This window comes from Mytilus californianus, unplaced genomic scaffold (assembly GCF_021869535.1).
Source record: "Mytilus californianus isolate M0D057914Y unplaced genomic scaffold, xbMytCali1.0.p SCAF_22, whole genome shotgun sequence".
Lineage (NCBI taxonomy): Eukaryota > Metazoa > Mollusca > Bivalvia > Mytilida > Mytilidae > Mytilus > Mytilus californianus.
The window spans coordinates 1,218,627-1,244,296 of record NW_026262671.1 but is presented as its reverse complement, the minus strand read 5'-3'; the positions used below and the strand labels follow the sequence as shown (position 1 = coordinate 1,244,296).

At 31.7% G+C, this 25,670-nt stretch overlaps 1 protein-coding gene across 1 annotated transcript; it reads right to left on the bottom strand.

The window, feature by feature from the left end:
* Positions 1-11,039: 11,039 nt before the first annotated feature.
* LOC127732071 (uncharacterized) lies at positions 11,040-16,821 on the bottom strand. Its single transcript, XM_052241126.1, has 2 exons — positions 16,624-16,821; positions 11,040-12,514 (listed from the first exon to the last, which is right to left on the bottom strand). The coding sequence occupies exon 2, from the start codon at positions 12,493-12,495 to the stop codon at positions 11,464-11,466; it is 1,032 nt and encodes a 343-aa protein (XP_052097086.1). The 5' UTR covers positions 12,496-12,514; positions 16,624-16,821; the 3' UTR covers positions 11,040-11,463.
* Positions 16,822-25,670: the final 8,849 nt, after the last annotated feature.

The following is a 25,670-nucleotide window of genomic DNA, read 5'->3' as shown; positions in this document are numbered from 1 at the left end:
CCTCTACCAAGAAATTTGTTTTGCATGCACACGTATAAAAATTGCGGTTTTTATCCAACGCAATTATAGGTTTGAACGTTGTTTTCAATTTAGACTTGTTTATATTTTTTCGTTTGGGCTTGTATTATATTTGCCTTCGGGTTTATATGATCCGTTCATCCTATTTTGACTCTTTCAAAATTAAGGAGTCTATCCTAAATTGGGGTAAATTATATGGCCTTCCAAATACCGTTTCGATTCCTAACATCACTGAAGAGACATTAATTGTCGAAATCCGGATATGGTGTACAAATTTTAGCTCCTCATGTTTGCGGTATACCATCTTCTCCGCAAGTTTATTGTTTTCTGTTTGGTAATAAATTAATAATAAGATCTATTTTGTTACATCTTGTGATACGTTTATTTGGCAATCGCCAATGGCAGTCAGCAGGGTTTAAGAACATCAGTTGTTCGACCTGCTAGTCAAATGCGTTTAATTAAAATATACTTTTTCACTCATTTGGTCTTTTGGAAAATGTTGTTTGTGCTGTATTTAGACCCCTCTACCAAGAAATTTGTTTTGCATGCACACGTATAAAAATTGCGGTTTTTATCCAACGCAATTATAGGTTTGAACGTTGTTTTCAATTTAGACTTGTTTATATTTTTTCGTTTGGGCTTGTATTATAATTGCCTTCGGGTTTATATGATCCGTTCATCCTATTTTGACTCTTTCAAAATTTAGGAGTCTATCCTAAATTGGGGTAAATTATATGGCCTTCCAAATACCGTTTCGATTCCTAACATCACTGAAGAGACATTAATTGTCGAAATCCGGATATGGTGTACAAATTTTAGCACCTCATGTTTGCGGTATACCATCTTCTCCGTAAGTTTATTGTTTTCTGTTTGGTAACAAATTAATAATAAGATCTATTTTGTTACATCTTGTGATACGTTTATTTGGCAATCGCCAAAGGCAGTCAGCAGGGTTTAAGAACATCAGTGGTTCGACCTGCTAGTCAAATGCGTTTTGTTAAAATATACCTTTTCACTCATTTGGTCTTTTGGAAAATGTTGTTTGTGCTGTATTTAGACCCCTCTACCAAGAAATTTGTTTTGCATGCACACGTATAAAAATTGCGGTTTTTATCCAACGCAATTATAGGTTTGAACGTTGTTTTCAATTTAGACTTGTATATATATATAACGTTCAAACCTATGATTGCGTTGGATAAAAATGGCAATTTTTATACGTGTGCATGCAAAACAAATTTCTTGTTAGAAGGGTCTAAATACAGCACAAACAACATTTTCAAAAAGACCAAAAAAGTGAAAAAGTATATTTTAACAAAACGCATTTACAGGTCGAACAACAAATGTTCTTAAACCCTGCTGACTGCCATTGGCGATTGCGAAATAAACGGATCACCGATGTAATAAATGGATCTTAATTATAAATTTTATACTAAACAGAAAACAATAAACTTGCGGAAAAGATGGTATACCGCGAACAAAAGGTGCAAAGATTTTTGTACACTATATCCGGATTTCGACAATTAATGTCTCTTCAGTGATGTTTGGAATCGAAACGGTATTTGGAAAGCCATACAATTTACCTCAATTTAGGATAGACTCTTGAATTTTGAGGAGTCAAAATAGGATGAACGGATCATATAAACCCGAAGGCAAATATAATACAAGCCCAAACGAAAAAATATAAACAAGTCTAAATTGAAAACAACGTTCAAACCTATGATTGCGTTGGATAAAAACCGCAATTTTTATACGTGTGCATACAAAACAAATTTCTTGTTAGAGGGGTCTAAATACAGCACAAACAACATTTTCGAAAAGACCAAAAAAGTGAAAAAGTATATTTTATATATATATATATATATCACCATTTTTGCAAGTTTGTTGTTTTCTGTTTGGTATTAAATAAATATGTAAGATCCATTTTTTTTAAAATCTGGTGATCAATTTATTTGGCAATCGCCAATGGCAGTCAGCAGGGTTTAAGAACATCAGTTGTTCGACCTGTTAGTCAAATGCGTTTTGTTAAAATATACTTTTTCACTTTTTGGTCTTTTGGAAAATGTTGTTTGTGCTATATTTAGACCACTCTACCAAGAAATTTGCTTTACATACACACGTATAAAAATTGCGGTTTTTATCCAACGCAATCATAGGTTTGAACATTGTTTTCAATTTAGACTTGTTTATATTTTTTCGTTTGACCTTGTATTATATTTTCCTTTGGATTTATATGATCCGTTCATCCTATTTCGACTCTTTAAAGTTCAAGAGTCTATCCTAAATTGAGTTAAATTATATGGCCTTCCAAATACCGTTTCGATCCCTAACATCACTGAAGAGACATTAATTGTCGAAATCCGGATATGGTGTACAAACTTTTGCACCTCATGTTTGCGGTATACCACCGTTTCCGCAAGTTTGTTGTTTTCTGTTTGGTATTAAATAAATATATAAGATCAATTTTTTTTTTTTTACATCTGGTGATCAATTTATTTGGCAATCGCCACTGGCAGTCAGCAGGGTTTAAGAAAATCAGTTGTTCGACCTGTTAGTCAAATGCGTTTTGTTAAAATATACTTTTGCACTTTTTGGTCTTTTTTAATGTTGTTTGTGCTGTATTTAGACCTCTCTACCAAGAAATTTGTTTTACATGCACACGTATAAAAATTGCGGTTTTTATCCAACGCAATCATAGGTTTGAACGTTGTTTTCAATTTAGACTTGTTTATATTTTTTCATTTGAGCTTGTATTATATTTTCCTTTGGGTTTATATGATCCGTTCATCCTATTTCGACTCTTTAAAATTCAAGAGACTATCCTAAATTGAGGTAAATTATATGGCCTTCCAAATACCGTTTCGATCCCTAACATCACTGAATAGACATTAATTGTCGAAATCCGGATATGGCGTACAAACTTTTGCACCTCATGGTTGCGGTATACCATCATTTCCGCAAGTTTGTTGTTTTCTGTTTGGTGTTAAATTAATATGTAAGATCCATCTTTTTTTTTTTTTACATCTGATGATCAATTTATTTGGCAATCGCCAATGGCAGTCAGCAGGGTTTAAGAACATCAGTTGTTCGACCTGTTAGTCAAATGCGTTTTGTTAAAATATACTTTTTCACTTTTTGGTCTTTTGGAAAATGTTGTTTGTGCTGTATTTAGACCCCTCTACCAAGAAGTTTGTTTAACATGCACACGTATAAAAATTGCTTTTTTTATCCAACGCAATCATAGGTTTGAACGTTGTTTTCAATTTAGACTTGCATATATATATATATATATATATACATTCACACGGTTAAATATGAAAAAAAATTAGTATACACTCGATGTCCATAATTATCAATTATAGACATTCAGAAAATCTATGACAAGTTTCAGTCAACATTTCGATAATGATATTTGACGTAAGAAAGAGCACATACACATCACATATTCAACTTATTTCATAAACACAGTTCAATGAAGGTTGATCAAATTTTTAATGGCGCAAGGGATATATTAATGGGCACCATGAAGTCTGAATTTTCATTCATAGCAGTAAAAATATATACTTTAACACTAAGTATTTCATCAAAAGATTCCATTCTCTGTGAAACTAACAATCACTATTGTATTTAATAGCAATATTTCTTCTCAATTGCATACAAATATTTCATCTTATTTTTTACTGCGCATATTAAGAGTTTATTTTTGTAGGCATCTGGAATTATAAATACATTATTTATGATAAGAACAATACTTTTCAATGCACTGCCTCTTGAAATGTTAGAAAAAAAAAAAACAAAAAAAACCCCCATATCTATGTAAAAAAAAAACATAATTCCTTTGGTCAAAAAAACATTTTATTACGCCCGTTCATGGGACGTATCATGGTATACCGTTGTCCGTCTGTCCGTCCGTCCGTCCGTACGTCGTCAACATGTCGAACAATAAATCAAAAAAGCTAGAACCAAATTTTATTACACTTTTGTGAATTGTTTAATCTATTGACGAAGCTTCATAAAAAAGGGGGGATTTTTTAGTTTTCGGACAATAACTCAAAAATGCTTTGAACAGTTTTCATGAAACTTTTGAAAACTGTTTTTATATGTATTAACATAAGCTCCCTTTTTATATATGACATCAAGGAGTATATACAATTGCACAACCATAAAACAGTCTCGTGGATTAATTTGAACTTCTCATGAGTGCAAATTGGAACCACACTTTTTTCACGGTAGAATCATCAAACTTGGCAATAATGTACCTCTGGGGATAGGTAAAACAGTACACACATTTTTTTGGTATAGCTCGCCTGGTTCGGCAATACGAGCGAAAACACTGACAAAATCCTGTAGGATATTATTTTCTCCCATAGAATTTTTAAAAATCCTATATAATTTTAAGAAATCCTATGGGATATTTAAATTCCTTAGGAGTTTTTTTTATCCTATAGGAGAGTTATTCTCCTACGGGATAAAATTAATATCCTGTAGGATTTTAAAAAATAATGTTAAATCCTATGGGATTTTTTTTTCCTATAGGATTATAAAAACTTTTTTTCAGAAAAATATTTCCCTTAAGAATTTTTTTTCTACTAAGGGATTTATTTTTTCCTATGGGATTTTTTTTCTCCAATTGGATAATTTTTCTCCTACAGATTTTTTTCTCTGCCTTAGAATAAATTTTGTCCTGTAGGATTTTTTGTTCTCCCTTAGGATAAATATCGTCCTATCGGAATTTTTTCTCCCTTTAGGATAAACTTTGGATACGTTTAGTCCTTTATGACGGATTTGTCAGTTTTGTTGGTATTTTACAAAATATATTTATGGCTTCGCTTGTCCCAGTGTTTAAATATATTTGATTGAAACAAATACCCAAAAATAATGCATCGTGTACTTCAAACATTTACAATACTGTTATACTTGTCAATGAAAATAGTCTGTGTGGTCCAGAATATGGAGCATGAAACATCAATATGAGAGATATTAAGACAATAAACACTGGTTTAGCTTGTATTGTTGGATTGCAGTCTCATATATATCATAATGATTAAAAAATGTTTCACTTTCATCAAATCATTATTTTTCATTATTATTGGTGAATCGGACTAAACAAAATGAATGACGTTTCAATATAATATAGTTGTCGTGAATGCAATATATCCAATTGCTATTTTCGGTAATATTCGTAAAAAGGTTTCATGCATGCATTTCTCACATAGAATAAGCCAAAAATATCATGTGGGTAATTTTATTTATTGATATTTGCTGAACGTCCAGTGGAAAATATTTCATGCATGTTCAGGACGATCTTGAAATCTTATATAGACCAGACCATACGAAACAGTAAGTAAATCTTCTCTAACAATTAATTATTTAAACAGCTTGTTACACAACTTCTAATCAAACAGACATATATGCATATGGTCCTTCAGAATATTCAGATACATGTTCATTTTGGTTTCAATTATGTTCTTTCCCTACACCACGTGAATGCAAATGCAAAATAATAAGTGTTCTCTGCCAAGTCCGATTGACTAATAAATATGAACTGTTTGTCTGTTTTTTTTTAATTCAAAACTGTGCCTGTACACGTCAATGAATAAAATCGTATTGAAAAGGCTTAAATGTAATATATTTAGAATCAAATAATGTAGGTTTGAGTAGCTTGCCCAAAACATATATAGGTGAGATATTTTGGTAAGATTGACCATCATTCTTAAATTAAATACAATGTATTACATGAAAATAAACATTTTTTTAGTCATCCGTCATTCTCTCTACACGTCCTTATTAAGCAATCACCCCTTAAAAATTTATTCTTACAAGTCTTAGTCCTATAATTGACTGACATAATCATATATGATAGACCGTAATAAAACAGTAGATCTAAGAACCATAAAAAAAAATTAGAAAAAAAAATTTAGATATTAGTGTTCAGTCATGTAGTTGTTTGCAAAGAATTAACTGAAAAAGACCGTTTAACTTTCCATAATTATCGAATGATACACATGGAACTATTATATAAAAGCATTGTACAAGATCTTGTCTTCGTGCATACTGTTTACAATGGAATAACTTATGAAGTTATTTGATTGTTGTTTGCTTTACATCCTGTGACAAATATTTCATGTATGTTCATGACAAGAACACATTAATTATAAATACAATAGGTTGGTTCTGCAATAGCAGAAAAAGAAGGTCGACTGTGAGGTTGGACGTGAAACTTGGAATGCCACTGGAAAATGAGGGTATATTGGATAAGTAGAGAAAATTAGCCTTGCAACAGCTGGCCACAAACGGATCCCTCAAAGAATTGCTGCAAGAGCTCCTAATGTGCAGAGAGCGTTGATGCATGGAATCTACTCTGAAGTCGGTCAACGATAATTAAGTGAAGTTTCTAATGATATCAATAGATTAGATACTTTTTGCTGGCTTTAGTAACAGTAAGAACTCTATGAAGTTGTATTGTTTATTGCACTTTAGTTTTTTTGGGTATGATATTCTATTCTTCCGACCGCCTCGGAGATCTCGTGGTAGTGTGTATGACTCTAGTGCGGGAGGTCATAGGTTGGAACTCCGACCTGGTCAAACCAAAGACATCAAAATTTGTATTTGCTGTTCCTCCACTAAGCAAGCGTCATTTAGGAGTAAAAACAAAGACCGGTAGGCCCGGTTTGGCGACATGTCTTACTACGGACTATAACCTTGTGAACTAGCGCGTTAAAAATCTGACTCAGCGTGTCGGTTTTGAACAAAGCAGGGTTAATATTCATATAACATTTACATGTTGTCGTCCGGAGCATGCATGCATTTAATTTGCCACTGGACGTTAAGCAACCATCCACCATCATCATCTATTCTACAGTTACTATTATAGTGAAGCAATTTTCTTGTACTGATTTTTATTACATGTACCTTCTTTGAATTCCACTGAGCGAGATAAAAAAAAAGGGTTGGTGAAACTTTTCATCTACACAAAATATGTTTGTGCCTGTTGGGATATCTTCAACGATAGATATTACTTGATTAATTTCCCTTGACTGGGCGGAGTTTAACCGGTTCCCTTATCATAGACCAGTCCATCTATAGACAGGTGTTTTGGGATAAACTCATCAATGAAGTGTCCAGTTATGGTCATTGATCCGGTTAAAATATGTATATGTGTATTCGCAAAGTAAAAAGTGAGACAACGCCGTTGATTTTCTTGTAAAACGGAGTTAAAAAACATGTTAAATATTTCACATTTTGGAAATTGTGGATATGAAAGTATGACTATGACGACGGCAGTTGCAAAATATGCATGTTGCGTTATTTTATAACGTGTTGATATACTTTTTCGTCTCCTTTTAATCCGAATGCATTTTTTGGGGGACGGGGCAGGGAAAATTTCCGTATGGTAGCCTCACTAACAAAGGTAGCTTCTGCAGTTCTTTTTGTAAAGACTTTTACCGGAGTGGCCGTCGGTTGATGAATCTGCGACTCGAAAAACTTTGACATGTTGTAAACCCATTTCTTTTGACTGAGAGAAAAGTATCTTCTTATGCTCGGCCATGATTCGTAATACAGAATGATATACCCGAACTCTATAGCAGATGTGCTTAAATCGAAAATCTAAGAAGCGGTAAAACATACACGCCTAAATCGAAAATTTGTTTTTTTGAAAGCTGTATATTATGATCATATTTAAGGAAATAATAATTGGGTGTAAATATTTTATTTTTCATATATAATTTTTAAAAATCTCGATTAATATTTAACTCACAAGTAGACTAAAGGTTTTAAAAAGAATAATACAATAGCCGAACCTTTAAAATACTAAGCTATAGCACATATAAATTCTATCAATTTTAATCTATTTTATTCGTCCCATATCATAAGCTCAGTTCTTTTGTTTATCCGTTTGGTGACACTGATTAAAAATCAGTAATAATAATTATAACGGCAATCATCCTTATCACATACATCTTCAAATAGACTGTCCTTATGCAAATTAAAACGTAAGCCCCGCCTGATCAGTTGAAAAAACATTGGTAATAATATTAAATTAGCTCCTTATTTTATTTAGACATGGGGCGGTTTTTAGCTTGATATTCTGTATAGGCATCTCCCTATATTAAAGACGGCATGTTGATTCCAAAATGTCTTGACTGTGTCGTTGGGTTGTTGTCTCATCAATATAAACCCTTATCTCCTTTTATTCAAACCCAAAGGGTTGACTTGAGTATAGAAATATTGTCATCTTTTGAATTCTCCAGACAGTAAACCAGCTGAAAAGGCCATTTTGCTGTGCGGATGAATTAAACGAAGCCACGTCCGGTCGAAATGGAGATGTCGTAAATCCGATGTCTCGTCCAGCGAGAGTTGCTCGCTCTCTAAAGAACCTTAAATGTCTCTGAAATACCGTAAGGTAAAAATACTTTTAATAATAATTATCATTTAAACGCACAAAAAAAAAAGCGTAAGATAGGACCGACCGTGCGTAAGGCAAAGTACACGAAATTGGGCAGAATTTCAAAAATATGAAGTATTTATTCTTCCAGAGATATGTAACAAATTGAATATTTGTGAAAAAAAAAATATTTTAATATTTATAGTGTAATAGTAATAGCGATAAAATGACGAAAAATGTGCATTTTTCACTTTATATTTCGATCTTCAATAATCTGTCCGCAGCGTTTTGTTTGATATGAAAGAGTTATCGAACAAGCAAATCGGTATATGTCATTTGGCTCCGGTGAGCCTACTTGAACCGATAGACGTAGGAATTTAGGTCATCCATATTAAATGATATATATATATATATACCGATTTGATTGACAAATAGATATAAGAAGATGTGGTATGAGTGCCACTCTCCATCCAAGTCAAAATTTATAAAAGTAAACCATTATAGGTCACAGTACGGTCTTCAACACGGAGCCTTGGCTCACACCGAACAGTAAGCTATAAAGGGCCTACAAAATTACTAGTGTAAAACCATTCAAACGGGAAAACCAACGGCCTAATCTATATAAAAAACGTGAAACGAGAAACACTTATGAACCACATCAACAAACGACAACTACTGAACATCAGATTCCTGACTTAGGACAGGTGCAAACAAATGCAGCGGGTTTAAACGTTTTAACTGTTTTAACACATGACGCCATCAATTTACATGAACGTTTGGAAAATATGCAGTTGATATTTAATCCACGGCTCCTGAGAAAGCCCTCTTGTATGGTAAAGAAAGCGGAATAAACGCCTTTATTTTTTCCTCTATATATCATTGCTAGTGAGTTAGTCTAATTTTCATCAAAAGTACAGTAATATTTCATTGGACGCGTCCGGCGCACAAAATTTTAATCCTGCTATATATTTAGTACACGTCAGTTTGTTACGTTATTTCATAGCTCTTTGATATATTCCGAAAAATCCAATGTAACTAAGCTAAGCGTCTCAATGTTTTAAAAACAAAAGAGTAAAACTGAAAGACAAATCTGCTACGAAACAGAAATATAAACCGTACACTAGATTTATAATTATGTACACTTTCTTTTTATCAATCGTTTTTGACTTATGCCATTTTCTATTTTTCTATAATATAATTAACTCTTTTATTAGTTCTACCTCAAATTAATAAATGGTAAAACAAAGTCAGAGAAGTATGCAATTCGGACTTTATAGGTACCTAATGGTAAGTATAAACTGTTGAATAAGTTTTACAAATATGCCTGTACTTTTGTTGCATTTATTTGAAAAAAAAATAATATCCAATTTTAAACAGTTTGTCCTTACGTATGAAAAAAACATTGAAGTATTATAGATTCCATTTTACCTCCATGGATAGAACAACCATAGTGTTGCACTTTGAGCCATGTTTATTTATTATTGTGAAGATAATGTGTAACTATTCGTTTCGACAACATCTGTCAAATTTTAAAACAAAAGTAAATCCGATACTATGAATATATTTTCCTTGACAAATAGTTGGCTAAGAACAATTATTTGACATTATTTATAGGTAGGGCGAGGTGGTCTGATAATACTGTTTGGAATTAGTACACATGCAAACAATTCCTAAAACGATGATTTACCATGATGACAAATATTTAAAATTAATATATATCAATGGTTTAATAGAAATCACGCCCCTTTTTAAAGTTCATATCAAATCGCAAAGACGAAAATGTGTTTCCGAACAGTTTTGAGATATATTACTAATCATTATATCTTCACAGACTGAATGAATAAATACAAGATTAGTAGAAAGCAAGAAACACGATTGCAAGGTTTTTATGACATGCACGTTTTTCCGATTACACCAATTATTCTTTCCTTATACATCTAATTTGATGTTAAAAAATCTATCGAAAAAAAAAAAACAGTCATTATAAAATATAAATTTGTATACGTTATTTAATGGAATAGACTAACAATATCCCATTTAAAGACCACAAAGAACATTTTCCAAGCTTAGCCGATTTTATTCATAAAGGGGGAGCAACCCTGATAAACTCAGAGAAAGTGTCACCCGTTTTGCATCAGAATATCTAAAATCTTAACACGACTGAACACGATCTTACAAAATCTAAACAGCATTTTTCACCTTTGATCTGATTTGGTCTGAACGTGGTCTGATCAAGTACTAATCGTACACTAGCTAGAACCATCTGTCTTGTTTATCTTGACATGACATAACAGACTGAACACTATCGATCGGAACAACGTCTGAAAGTCTGAAAAAATCTTATCGTTTTTCACTTGCGGTAAATTCAGTCGATTAAGACTTGATCAGACCAAAATGACCGTTTCATTCCTAAATCTTGCTACTAGTGTAAGTTTCATGCGTCCTGAGCAATTTTCTGGATTTACCTTCATCAGGAACGCTCAAAGTCGAATATTTGAAAGCCAGGGATGTATTAGAACCAAAACAGTTGAAGAGTATATGATAAAAAAGGACATATACAAATAGCCAAATCCATCTAAGGACAACTTTGCCTGAGGAAGTTGAAACCTTAGTTTCTTTTAAAATAAAAACAAATATATATATATAAACGGACAATTTAAGAAAAGTTTGTTATAAATCATGTCAGTACTGAAGTACTATCTACTGAGCTAATAATATTCTCGGGTACTGATAGTTCAGCAGCAGAGGTATCGACCCAGTGCTGTATATAAAATGAAAATGCTTATTTACGTTTTAATATTTACATGTTTATAGTTTGTAAACATGTGAAGATGATATGTCGTCTGATATCTTTCGAATATATAAATTCTATTTATTGTTCCTTTGCACTGCATCATTTATGGAATGATCTGGAATAAGTATTTTGTCACATAAACATTGGTTTCGAAATATATTCAAATGATCCTTATACATGTGTGAAATAACTGGATAACAGAAAATATTCGCCTTAAATATTTATTGTTAGCGATGATTTTGCGTTGATTATCACATTCTTTCGGAATTTAACTTTTTAATTTGAAACATCTCTTGTCTGAATACTGCCTCCTTCTTTTAATTGCTATTGCTATTTCTTTATCGAACAAAATATGGTATGTATAAAAATGAGCACAATTTGTATTTCCTCTGGAGTAATTTGGATTTCTAGATTTCAATAGATCATAATTGTAATTTTTATCAGGATGCGTTGAACCTTCGTCGATCCCTTTTTTCCCAAGTAACGTGACCTGATGTACAGCCAATGAGGTCAGGGTTATATCAATCACGTGACCCGGTACGCGATTAACTGCCTCCGAAACAATAAATGAATCTACATAAGGTCTCCCTATAACAAGGTCAGGTAGGTCTAAAAGTGGAAATGATTTTTTTATTATTAAAAAGTCGATTGCATAGTGTGAATGTAAAGAACCTCTATAATAAGCTGCAGATTTCAGGGACATGTGATTTCTTGCTTCTTCCTTTGTAACATTCCGCACGTCTGTACGTCTACCGATAAGCAACAAATCGTCAGATTTACTTAGGCTTGATTTCAAAATAGTTTTCAATGTTTTTATGAGGTCATCTGTGAACAGATTATCACCGTTAGCATAGGCATAAAATGTAGAATCCTCAGCCTTGAAACTTGAGTAAAACATATCTTTTAACACCGGCACGTTAGTTGTGCTTGCAACTTTAGGAACTGGAAGAACCTTCCAACCCATAGACTTCACTCTTAAAGTCAAATCAGTCTCATTAGTAAATAAAATTCTTATTACATTTTTATGTAACAGATTCCAATTTTGAACAGTATTATTTCGGCAAATATTCTTCATTTTGTCAGAAACCCATGTTGTGAACATAGTTAAAAGAGGTTTTGTCTTTGGAATTACTTGTTTGTCATCTTTATTTTGGTCCTGTACTTTCCCTCTAAATGATGTTAATGTATTCAATGCATTTCTATGTCGTTGGTAAACTGGTTTCTTGAAGAAGAATATGTAGAGAGAACAGTAGAAAACAATAACAATGGTAGCCTGGCACATGATCTTTTTTGACACCATAGGGGTGACTGGCTTTCAGCTGTGAACAGAAAATTGTTTTATCAAAACTAAATCATATAACTATACATTAGGTAAAATGATTATATTAATAAGTTCAAATGATACTTAACAATTAGAGAATTGTTTTACTATTTGGAGATGATTCTGGAGATGATTTTAAAATATACACAATCAAGACCTTTCGAATTTTAACAATTATTCAAAATACATAAAAATCATAGTTGGGTTCTTTACATTGAAATTCGTTGACTCTCCTTATATTCATATTGAGCACTATTTGAAAATCACATTTAAAATGTATTTGTATTTTCTATGTGAATAAAGTCTGTGTGTTATTGGTTACAAAACTTAAAAATTCACCGTTTCAGAATCTAAAGGGCTATGGGTTATATCATTATTCGTATTCCACAATGAACACAACGTCATGCCATTTTCAATTGTTTGGGACGTTGTTAGCCAATCACGGCGTTTTGGTGTACGCTTTTGAAAATATTATCCAGAATGCATTATATTACGAAACGGTGAATTGTCTCGTACGTGGAATATTTTTCCTTAGATTTGTTTCAACCACGGGGTGGAATCAGAAAGTTGATGGAATGTACTCAAAAAGATAAAAACACTCTTCAAACGGTTTTCATAATAAACAAAAAATGAATAGAAATATTATCCAACGCTAAAAGCAGTTTTTGAGACATAAAGTACACAAAATTGTTTTTGCATACTGATACAATAGAAAACATCAAACCCGGACATAGAGATATGGTAATATCTCTGCACTTTGATCGTTGTTAATAAATCAATGCAAAAATTCTTTCAGAAACCCTTAGACTGCCACTTCAAGGCGCATTTTCTGACAATTTGTAGCATATTATCAGTTTCTATAAGCCGAAATATCTGACTTACCACCCGGGAGATCCACGTTGCATTACGTGAGTCTATATGATTATTATATATCCATTACATATAGATTCCACCACTGCAACAAGTTTATTACGATACTTCTCTACTCAAGACAGTTATATTTTAATATTTAAAGCGTGAGGCTTGCCGAGCTTTTTAAATAATTAAAATCTAACTGTTGAGAGTGGAGAAATATCGTAATAGACGAGTTATAGTGGTGGAATCTGTTTCTTTAAGGATTTGTATCCTTCCTTTTTCAAAGATTTGCAAAATGTTGTGTTCTTTATATGTGACGTCATCAGACATGGTCGTCTTTTTTCATGACGTCACAATAGAAAATTTAGAAGAAACAAAGAAAATTTGACGTTATAATTAAATTTCGACCAATCATTTGCCCAGAACAGTTATTTTACTAGTGAGGAGAACAATTTTTTCACAATCGGTTGGGAAATGTGAAAATAGTGAAAAAAATTAGAGAACGAATTTCTAATACTACCGTTTTGAGGCATGTTAACGAGATCCACACTTTTATGGTTAATTTAATCTTGCACACTTACTCGCGACTTCATTAATATTCCCATATGGAGATGGTGTTAAAAGAAGCAAACCTTTCATATAGCAAGTTTTGAAATGATTGTCAATAAATAAATAAATAAAAGATATAAGGAGCACTTAGATCAATGAATATTAGATAAAAATATACCATAATTTAAGAAATTACTGTGTACAGCTAAGTGTGTCTAAATGATGATTATGTAAATAGCCAAAGATATACGATTGATTCATGGAATTACAGAAAATGACGCATACTTATACTGTTATCAGAATTCAGTTGCACATTTTAATCCGTACAATGATAATAGAATATATTTTATTCTTGCCCAATAAGGAATCCGTCGCAACCATTTTCGTTTCCAAAAGAGTTAACCTATCAAGTGTTTTAAATGTATCTTTCTATGTCAGCATACTCCTTTTTGAAGACTTACAGGTTTTGGTATTGATTACTGATCTGCAGAAGTCTCTTTTGAATTCATTAATGTATCCTGCTATTGGATGTCTAACTACACATTAAAATCCCAACATACATCATCTCTTATTGTACACCTTACTTTTGTTTTACTGCTATCCCTGAAAACAGCGGATATTCCCTAACTTTCTAATGTTTTTGTAGTTTCACTCCAGCTGCTCACACGGTTAAAATGGGTTCTGATATTGAATAAATCAAGAGGAAATCAAGTTTTTCTGTATTATATTGTAAACATGCGTTTATGAACTTCAAGATGTCAAAACAGCCATGGCCAATGCGAATTTTACAAATTGAGATGTACATGATGTATGTCAGTAAACCTCAACATAGATACCAGGATTACAATTTTGTTAACAGACGCGCGTTTCGTCTACAAAAGATTCATCAGTGGTGCTTGAATAAAAAAGTTAAAAAGGCCAAATAAAGTACGAAGTTGGAGCATTGGAGATAAAAAATTCCAAAAGGTTTTCCTAAATACAGCTAAGGTAATCTATTCTTCGGGTAGAAAATCTTTAATATGTCGAAAAATTAATGTTTTGTAAACAGTTAATTATTGTGATGACCAAATAAATGATAATTCTTGTCAACACAGAAGAACGTTATAATAAAAAGGGTATAATTAATAAAACATACCAACACCTATGCATCTGGGCGAAAAATTAATGTTATCATTTTCAATTTCAGTTACGTATTGAATTTATACATATTTTACCTTAGGAAACTGGTTTTATTTACTGTACATAATACTAACAGGTACATTATAACGAATCAATAATGTTAAATTTTTACAGTATTTAAACATCAAAATCAAGATGATAACATATAAAAGAGAAAATATCATCAATATTGTGCACATTGCGTGACTGTTCCATATTTTTGCATCTTACTAAGTAAGTTTAAATAACAGATTACTACATTTATTCTTCATGTTCTATTGCTCAAGTATGGACACAGACATCACTATATGATAACATGATACAGGTAAAGAACAAACAAAAATAAAACTAAACAACAAAATTGATTTAGAAATTAAATACCTGATTGATCAAACGAGACGAAAAATTATGTATCGTATTACAAGGATTCTGAAAATTATCTTTAATGTACTATTTTGTTAATACTCATTTTGAAATGGGATCGTATGTGTATTGAAAATACAAAATTATTGGAAGTTAGTGGGAATTGAATAATGCATCATGAGTCTAACGATAAAAAATTGAACATTAAAAAACAAGAAAACAAAGTAATAAGGACACAATATACACAACGAATAAGTTGTACGTAAGGTGTCATATGATATATCTTTTTTTATTTAAGATAGGTATATGTTAAAAATCATGTTAGTCCCAGATAACTGAATCCTTAGTTATTGATACCACCGGGAACTAACAGTTCACCAGCAGCGATATATACACAGTGCTAGTAAACGAAATAATTACAATACAGATTTCGTGCAATTAAAATGTTTTCTGGATTTACCTTGAACTGACAGGAACGCCCTAACCGAAACATTTAAAACCCAGGGATGCGTGAATACGCTGTTACGTTATGAGCTACGTATATATACGTGTATATCATCAAAAAGGATAAAAATATATGGGTTATACTCAGTGCCGAAGGAACCCAGTGACGTGAGGGAAAATAGAAATAAAGAAAGAGGGTTGAGTTTAAACAAATGGACAGATGCATATAGAATATATATATATATATAAACATATTAAGCTTTCAATCTAAATGAGTATTTAATAACATCAGAAAATTTCAAAGATCTGTAATTTCTGAATAAAAGAAACTATCAATGATTGCCATCAATTTCAAATTATCAAAATAAAAAAAAATAATAACAAATGAAGATATGACTTAAGACATTCACTGACAGATGCATGCCAAAACATGAAACAAACAATACACAGAGTCGTGGAACACTATAAAAAGATACTATTCTTGCAATGCAAATGACATGTGTCATATAAACCATGCAATGTTAAAAAAAAAAACAAAAGTTGTGCTTATTGTTTTTTTTGATTTCGTAATATTCAGTTTCATTTATCATTTTCTGTCGTTTCTTATTTTTTTTCATCAAATTTCCGAGCTGTAATTTTGTGTTCCAAATGAAATAGCATAAAACTTATCACAAACATCAATAACAAAATATGAAAATCTGTTTAATCATTAATATGTATTAAGATAGTTTTACTTACCTGGATTCCGGATTTCGTCAAAAAGTAAAACAAGAAGTTTTCCAAAATCTGATAGGTAATTTCAAAATATGTTCATATAGCAGCGGATCGTTTTGAAGTATCCATCCGAATCATTAAGAAATAACCGAATTTAATCAATCAGTAGGGGAAATATTGATCTACGTAATACTGTGTCATCAAGCGTCAAGAGTGATTACAGATAAATGATACCGAACATGTTTATTTCCAGGCCAATAAACTCTTTAAAATGAATTTACGCTGTAATTTGTTAACTGTAAATTTTATCGTTATATCTTTTGATGGTTGTAACAATGATGAAAATAATAGTGTGCATGATAAAAATATTTTTGCAAAAAAAACTTGATGGATCGGAAAATAAATTAAGGGAGGTGATTTGAATTAAAAAAAAACATACAATAATGACATCACTTCTTAGGTTTTACACAAACATCAAATGAAAAAGAAAACCCACTTTATAAATACCATGCGTCAGACGTGTCTTTCTCTCTTTATGTACAGTTATCGGAAACGCTCAAATATAGAGGTAAGAAGATGTGGTATGATTGCCAATGAGACAACTCTCCACCAGAGACCAACGCTGAATATTTGAATGCCAAGGGTGTATAAGAACCATTGAATACGGAGCAAAAGAAAACTGTCTATTTTTCTACCACTAGTTCGTTAATTCGTGTATGATAGTAATTCGTATATCTTTTTGATGTACGTCATGAATAGACTGCGACGACGTAATTTTGCGCAATAAAAAGGAAATTTGATCACTAGCATTAGTTTAAAAAAAAACTAGGTTTACTATTCATTTGAAGCTACACAATGAGCACACGAGCCCTTAATGATTTCTTTTGCAATCTACTATGTATTACTTTAAAAATGTTATTTCGAAATTGAAAGAATAAAATCAACGGTAAAAAAAATATTTCTGTATGCATTTTTAATAGCACAGAAATTGTCTAAGGCTTTTTATTACCATAAATTTATGATTTTACAAACATTTCATCACATTCAGTCTTGATGTTTTTGTCTATTTTTAAGAATTGAAAGATGAAATATTCTTTTTACACGAAACATGCAAATTTAAAATGAATATAAACATTTACAAGTAGGTCATAAAGATATTGTTTTTTTGCAAAAAAATTTCGATAGTGCATATGGACTTTGTTTCAAATTCTTAAAAAAAATCAACGAAAGATTTTCACTGTATCGTATGCTCTTAAATGAAATAAAACCCATAGGAAAATCAAATGCCTCGTTATAGATCGATTAAAGAAAAACATGACAAATGTGCTCATGGACGTTGAAAACAAACGACTGCTTCTAAACAAAGCGCCAATATTTGAGAATAAGGAGACAAAAGCAAGCAGATACAAACGGGCATTTCACAAACCTAAGCCATACAGAAGCCTTATATCGTTCAGATTGTACCCAAGAAAGAAGGCAATGAACAACTTTAAAACGATAAATGAGTGTCGATACCTAATGATAAGAAGAACGTACTGTGTCGACAGTAGGATACTTGAGTTAACATTTAGACCAATTGTCTGGATGTCATCATTTTATATTTTATCGATGACGGTTTCAATAAAAATTAAGACATGGTGTTTTTTTGTTCAATCAAGAAAGCCTTGATACTCTAGCGAAGAATATGCTTTCAAGTTCATGGCTGGGCGAGGTATGACGTTTCACCTTAAGGAATTGGATAATTAAAAAAAAAGAATAATTGCAAAAAAATTAACTCGAAAAAATAAATAACCCAACGTTAAAACTAAGAATTGTATATGTTCTCCTGAACAAATTATCAGAAAATGATTTCAAAAGGAAATTTAACATGACAAATACAGACTGATTATATCAAAACAGTTAGTTCTCATTCTGACATTCATCATCATACGAATGAATCCCGACAATAAGATCAGCACTGGATCAATATAATCAACAGAACTACTCCACAACTATCAAAGGAGCTACAAGAATAACAACTGATGCCATAACGTCAACACTATGATTGGCCGAAATAGAATAAGGTATATCATAAATTTTTCTCTTGTTTTTAAATTTAGATATTTTCGCTAAGGATATTTTCTCGCAAAACTTTCTCAAGGCCCTTAACCCGAATAATTCAGTGACTCCCCGTGATCGACTCTCCCACTCGCGAGGGCCTGAATTCTTTATACAATAAAAACGCGTCTCGAATCTAGGATTTCGATTGGTGCTCTCTGTGAGAGAGAGCCAATCAGCTAATAGCTCAATGTTATCGCGATAGGCAAATCCCGAGCTAATTCCGAATGATTATTTGACGAATTTTTATTGACAAGTCATTCAGGCGTTAATGTAGCCATCGTAGAGCAGTGGAATATAACGACTGAATTATTCGGGTTACAAGGCCCAATGCGAAAGTTTAATTGTTCTTTTAAAATGCATATTATAAAACCACAAAACGAGAATTTTGATGACAGTGAATATTTAACTGTTCCAACTAATGCCCAAAACCAAAGAAAAAAAAAAAAAAAAAAAAAAAAAGATTTGTGGTCTCATTTTTCAAGAGAAATGATCATGTGAGGAGACATGTGCGAATCAATTCAAACTAATCCTGCGTGGAAAGGACTGCATTTCATTTCTGTGCGTATTGTGACAAAATTTTCAGAAAGTGCTTTACTGTTTACCAAAAAGATTCACAACGGAATCATCTGCTCTTTGTTGCAGAAATAAATAGGACAAGACCATCAGTCTGCATATCCATTATGTAGTCTTATTGAAAAATAGCAGAGATCATGATTCTGATTAAAATAAATTGTCAAAAAAAGTAAAAAACCTCACGGAATATCACATCTGGACTATTAACAAAGTCAAAGTTTTACTTGATCGATCTTAAGCAAGTAAATACACACTGGATATTTCATGTTAAAAAAGCAGCATCTCTTCGACAGAACTGAAGTTTATAAGCTCATTTTGTTAAAAAAAAAAATTAAAAAAAATCATATATTATGGATGTTGTCAGGTACAATTAGAAAAATCTGGAATTTAAAATTGATAACATAAATCAGAAGAGCATTAGTTAAGAAACAAAGTAACCTAAAAACCCTGTATCGTTGGAAAAAACACAAGGAGTCAGAACATCTGAAAAAAATTCCTAAACCTGGACTGAATACATCCTACATTAAATGGGTGTCAACAGACAGAAGAAATATAGTTCAACATTCATGGATTAAAAGCTTCAATGTCAGCCCCACAAAGATATGTGTACAGACCGACAGACAAAGATACGAGCATTGCCCAAATCAAATTTTTGTAAGTCTCCAAAAACAGACCACGAAAAGTATGTAATTATTTCAAAATTTTTTTAAATGAAAACAGACAGATATATGAGCATTAAAAACATGTGTGCTTTAAAGCATATAAACATATCGTAATTATCCTATCAAAATACTTTAATATTAAATTTCTTGTCTTCGGGAGGGGTAAATCTTACTTTGTAAAAAATTACTCTGATTCAAACAAAAAGTTCTCTAAAATTGACATTATCAAGATACTTTATTTCTTGATTGACGACATATTTGTTACGTTTGGAGGACGTATTTTTTTTTCAACAAACACGCGGAATTTCCATGGGAACAAACTGTGCTCTTCTTCTTGCCCACTTATTCTTTTATTCATATGTGGCTGACTTCATAAGGAACTGGTAGAGGGTTGCTGCTCACAAAGAGGCTATTAAGCCAAGAGTTCCAAGTGGTGAAGTTGAAAGTTTCCTTCTTAATTTTATGGACGCCATCACGAATTGGTTGAACGTTATGGAATATCCGTTTCAAAGATGACAACATATATGTTCTAATTGTCGTTTCTTCAATCTCGTTCCCTTTTCCCCTAATGTGACCTATCGAATTGACTTATCACTGAGTTTGAACTAACATGAGCAACACGACGGGTGCCACATGCGGAGCAGGATCTGTTTACCCTTTCGGAGCACCTGAGATTATTACAAAACAATTTACAAAAACAAAAATGACAGACATTAACCAACGACAACAAGTGTACTACAGACTCCTAACTTAAAACAGACAGATATAGAATGTGGCGGGATTGAACATGTTTCCGGACGCCCTTCCCTCCCCTAACCTGGGACAGTGGTAAAACAGCACAACATATGAACAAACTATGAAAATAAGTTGATTAGGGCTAACTCATCAGATCGTTACAAAACAGAAAAACAACTAACAATAAACACAATACAAACGTGCAGTTTTACTTTTAATTGTTGATATGTTTGTCCTTGCGTGTCAAATGTCTTATTAACAAATGTCACACCTGTTGACCACTAACATTATTCTAATACATTTTCATGACCAAATAATTAGTAATTAAAGAAATTAATGGGCCATTATAATTACAATCATATGATTCATACCAGATATCTTTGGTAAAAAGGCGGGAATTTCAAACAAATCCTCATGATAAACACTAAAAAAAAATTACAGGAAAAAAATGTTTATGTAGATGTTAAGATTATTGTATTATGTTTATATTGTTTAATTATCAAATTTCTACGTTTCGTCATGAATCATTATATCGTTAAAATGTCAAGTCAATACAATATTGTTGTTTTTATATTGCAATCGAAAACAATTTTACACCCATTATGAATTACCAGTTTGCTTTTTAAAAAATGTCAACACTTCTTTTAAAAGTTAGCCCTAAAAAATGCCTCTTACTTTGGCGGAGTAAAATCGTTTCGTTTCAAAATGTGATGTTACAATGATGCATTTATGAAGTCAGGTGAACGAGTGCTGCTGATGACAGAAGAAAAGAGGTTATAAACAACACATGCACAATGAGAAATACGTATTAAAAATTATACAACTTTACTAAATAATAAGAAAAGGAACATACATTTGTAAACTTTTTGTAGGATAAATTTGATTAATTTTGGAAAATAAGGTAATGGTGGTGACCTCCTCGCGAAAGTGTATACATTTCATTGCGAATTTTTAAGTGAGAGGCGTGGCAAATAGCAATATATCGTCAGTGACTATCATAACATAACACATACATGAGTTTTTCGTAACCATTTAGTTTGGAGTATACAAGACCTTTGATTTTTTCATGGAAAATCCAATCTTTGTATCTGAATGGTTATTGACATAACGTCTCCTATCTCCACTGTATTATTATAATTTTGTCCTTTTTGAATTAATATGTTCTTACATCCTGTTATATATCTTGCTTTGAAGTTGCTGATGACATATCCTCTATGAATTAATGTGTTCTAACATCCTGTTAGATATCTTGCTTTGTAGTAGTTGATGACATATCCTTTATGAATTAATGTGTTCTAACGTCCTGTTAGATATCTTGCTTTGAAGTTGTTGATGACATATCCTCTATGAATTAATGTGTTCTAACATCCTGTTAGATATCTTGCTTTGTAGTTGTTGATGACATATCCTCTACGAATTAATGTGTTCTAACATCCTGTTAGATATCTTGCTTTGTAGTAGTTGATGACATATCCTTTATGAATTAATGTGTTCTAACGTCCTGTTAGATATCTTGCTTTGAAGTTGTTGATGACATATCCTCTATGAATTAATGTGTTCTAACATCCTGTTAGATATCTTGCTTTGTAGTTGTTGATGACATATCCTCTATGAATTAATGTGTTCTAACATCCTGTTAGATATCTTGCTTTGTAGTAGTTGATGACATATCCTCTATGAATTAATGTGTTCTAACATCCTGTTAGATATCTTGCTTTGTAGTTGTTGATGACATATCCTTTATGAATTAATGTGTTCTAACATCCTGTTAGATATCTTGCTTTGTAGTAGTTGATGACATATCCTCGTTTGTATCGGTCTCTTTTACTCTTTCTTAAAATATCCTGTACCAAGTCAGGAATCTGATGTTCCGTAGTTGTCGTTTGTTGATGTGGTTCATAAGTGTTTCTCGTTTCTCGTTTTTTATATAGATTAGACCGTTGGTTTTCCCGTTTGAATGGTTTTACACTAGTAATTTTATTGGGCATTTTATAGCTTACTGTTCGGTGTGAGCCAAGGCTCCGTGTTGAAGACCGTACTGTGACCTATAATGGTTTACTTTTATAAATTTTGACTTGGATGGAGAGTTGTCTCATTGGCACTCATACCACATCTTCTTATATCTATATATGGCAGTTGTTATCTAATAGTTCGTTTCTATGAATGTTGCATTGTTGTTTGTTTTTGTTGCACTTCTGTGTTCTGTTATTTCGTTGTTTTCCTCTTATAGTTGATGAGTTTCCCTCGGTTTTAGTTTGTAACCCGGATTTGTTTTCTCTCAATCGATTTATAGCGGTACACTACTGTTGTCTTTATCTACTGTTCTAGGCTAAAATACCTGCCTGTTAATTTTCTTTTATAGCTCAGTGGAATGGAATGCTGTACATTAAGTGTTATTGTTAACAGCAAGTTGTGCAATAAAGTATCAATTTGAAAAAAAAAAAAAACATATAGCTCAGTGTCCTGGGCTGATATGCATAAAACCACTTAAGTTAGGATATCCAATCGTAGTACTAATTTATCGTAGGACATGTAGAACAATCCGTCCGTTCGGAACAAATCTTAACTTAAGTAGTTTTATGCATTTCAGCCCTGGTGATTATTGTCATTGCTTTTTCATTCATTTCCTTTTAAGCTTTTAATATGATCAATGAACTGTTTTAGTTTCCAGTTTAACGTAAATATAGATGGATTATTGTTGTTACAAATTGTTTATATGTTCAACATAATGGTATCTGCAACTTTTCACTTTTAAAGTTTTCATCATGAGCAGTATGTCAATCTAACAGTTGTTTATGAATACCTTATATTTTGCTCTCAGCTAAAACAATACATGACTGTCATAGAAAAAATAAGTTTTGGTTTTTGTAGGAAATTGTTTGAATCATACCTATTTTGGAAGAAATCTATAACATAGCTTCAATGGTTATATGATATTTCCACAATAAGAATGGTTATCTTATAACGGTTTTCTCAGGAGGAGATGCACTTATTTTCCTAATTGTTTTCATGACTGTCACAGTATACGCTAAACGTTATGCACAAAAACTGAGTAAGTCAAATCATCTAGATATATTTCTTCAACATGAAACTGTTTAGTGTCATGTAGATTGTCACTCTCTTTTTCGTTTTTGAATACCTTTAGAATAAAAGATGCAAATTCAGCAAAGTTCACAAGAAGATGCATACCACCAAAATAATTTGATTTAAAAAAAACATCCTTTTGATAATGTAAACTAGCTATCTATAATATTATGCACGATCTGTTTTTCTGTGTTTAATTTGAAAATAATAAAAGTGTTTTGCGCGCTGAAGCAAGATTTTACGGAATCGTTTTTAAATAATTGATTGAGCTGACAGATATAATGTCGGATTCCGATATTTAGTTTCAAAGTTTCGATATTATCTTAAGCATCAAAAGGTAGAATTTAGTGGTAGATGATGAAAATGCAATACACACAGTTACGTTCACAAGTCTATGTTTCGAATATCTCGGGTAACATTTATCTCATTGGTTTTTTTCTTAATTATGATACAAAAATAAACTGGATTTCTAATTATAAAATGGACAACACGACGGTTGATACCAGTGTATCAGAGACTGCATTACCTACCGGAAAACCAGAAATGATTAAAAGTTTTATGTGAGGTCCGCATTGCTCAGTTTTAAGTATTTTCTGTAGTGTTTGCATGTTTATGTTGTCACTTTGTCGAATGTGTTTTCTGTTTTTCATTAAATGATCGTTTTCCCGACCCTTTGCATCTCATCACATTTGTACATATGATGGGGTTGAGGGTCTTTAACATAAGCATTATGTCAAAATCTTAGTCGTCACTGTATTTGCAAAAAAAGAGCTCATATACAAGAGTTTTAGCGAGATATGTCACAGTCACGATAGATAAGTGCATGTATAGGGAAAATAATGTTTTCCCGTAGACGAGTTTAAAGGTCCAAAAGAAATAAAATTTGTAATGAAGTTGAATAAGATTATATCTATGTACGAAAGGGATAAATGACAAGCACGTGAACATAAAATTAAAATTGTAAAAAATAATTAAAAACCACACTTTATATAACGGTTTATATTATGCGTAGTTTTCAAGTTACGGTGAATTTATTATTTTGATGCACTTTTAATGATTTTATCTATCAAAACTCGATAGAGCAGATAAATTTGAATTTCAAACACTTCGAAGGCTTGTTTATCAATGTATGCATAATAAAGTAATTTCAAATTCAAACAAAAAAACGTATAACGTAAAACTTCTCCATTACTTTCCAAAAAAGAACATAACCAATGTAAAGTAGTTTGCCTTCTCCACAAATACTTCAAAACGACCATTAAATACCAGAGGAAATTGAAAGAACTATCTTAAAACAATCTTTAATTTGAAGTGTTTGTTTTGCTTTCAATTTATATATTATTTGTACCAGGCTTTAACTTATAAAGTTCACAGCCAGTTTTTTGGTCTAAACATTCACTTATTACACCTTGGTATACTTTGTTTTATATTTTACTTTATGAAAAGAAAAGAAACATCGAAACACTTATAATGTATCAAGAGCAGAATGCTTAATTTGCAGAAAAAATAGATACTTTTTAGAGATTTAATAAAATGCATTTTTTACTGAATTATCTCCTTTTGTACAATAGAAAATCAATATTTATGGCTTCAGTTATTGTAATTGTATTATCTTCATTGTTAGTTTAACTTACATTGTTAAGTATAATTATGGTTTTTACGGAAGCGTATTAGGGCCATCCTTTTTATTTATTTTTTTTCAAATTGTCGACATTAATCTTGGAATTATCAACTTTAATCTTGGAATTATCAGCTTTAATCTTGGAATTATCAACTTTTATCTTGGGATTATCAACTTTAATCTTAAAACAATCTTTAATTTTAAGTGTTTGTTTTACTTTCAATTTATACATTATTTGTACCATGCTTTAACTTATAAAATAAAATATATTTTAAATCTACCATGTTAACATAAAA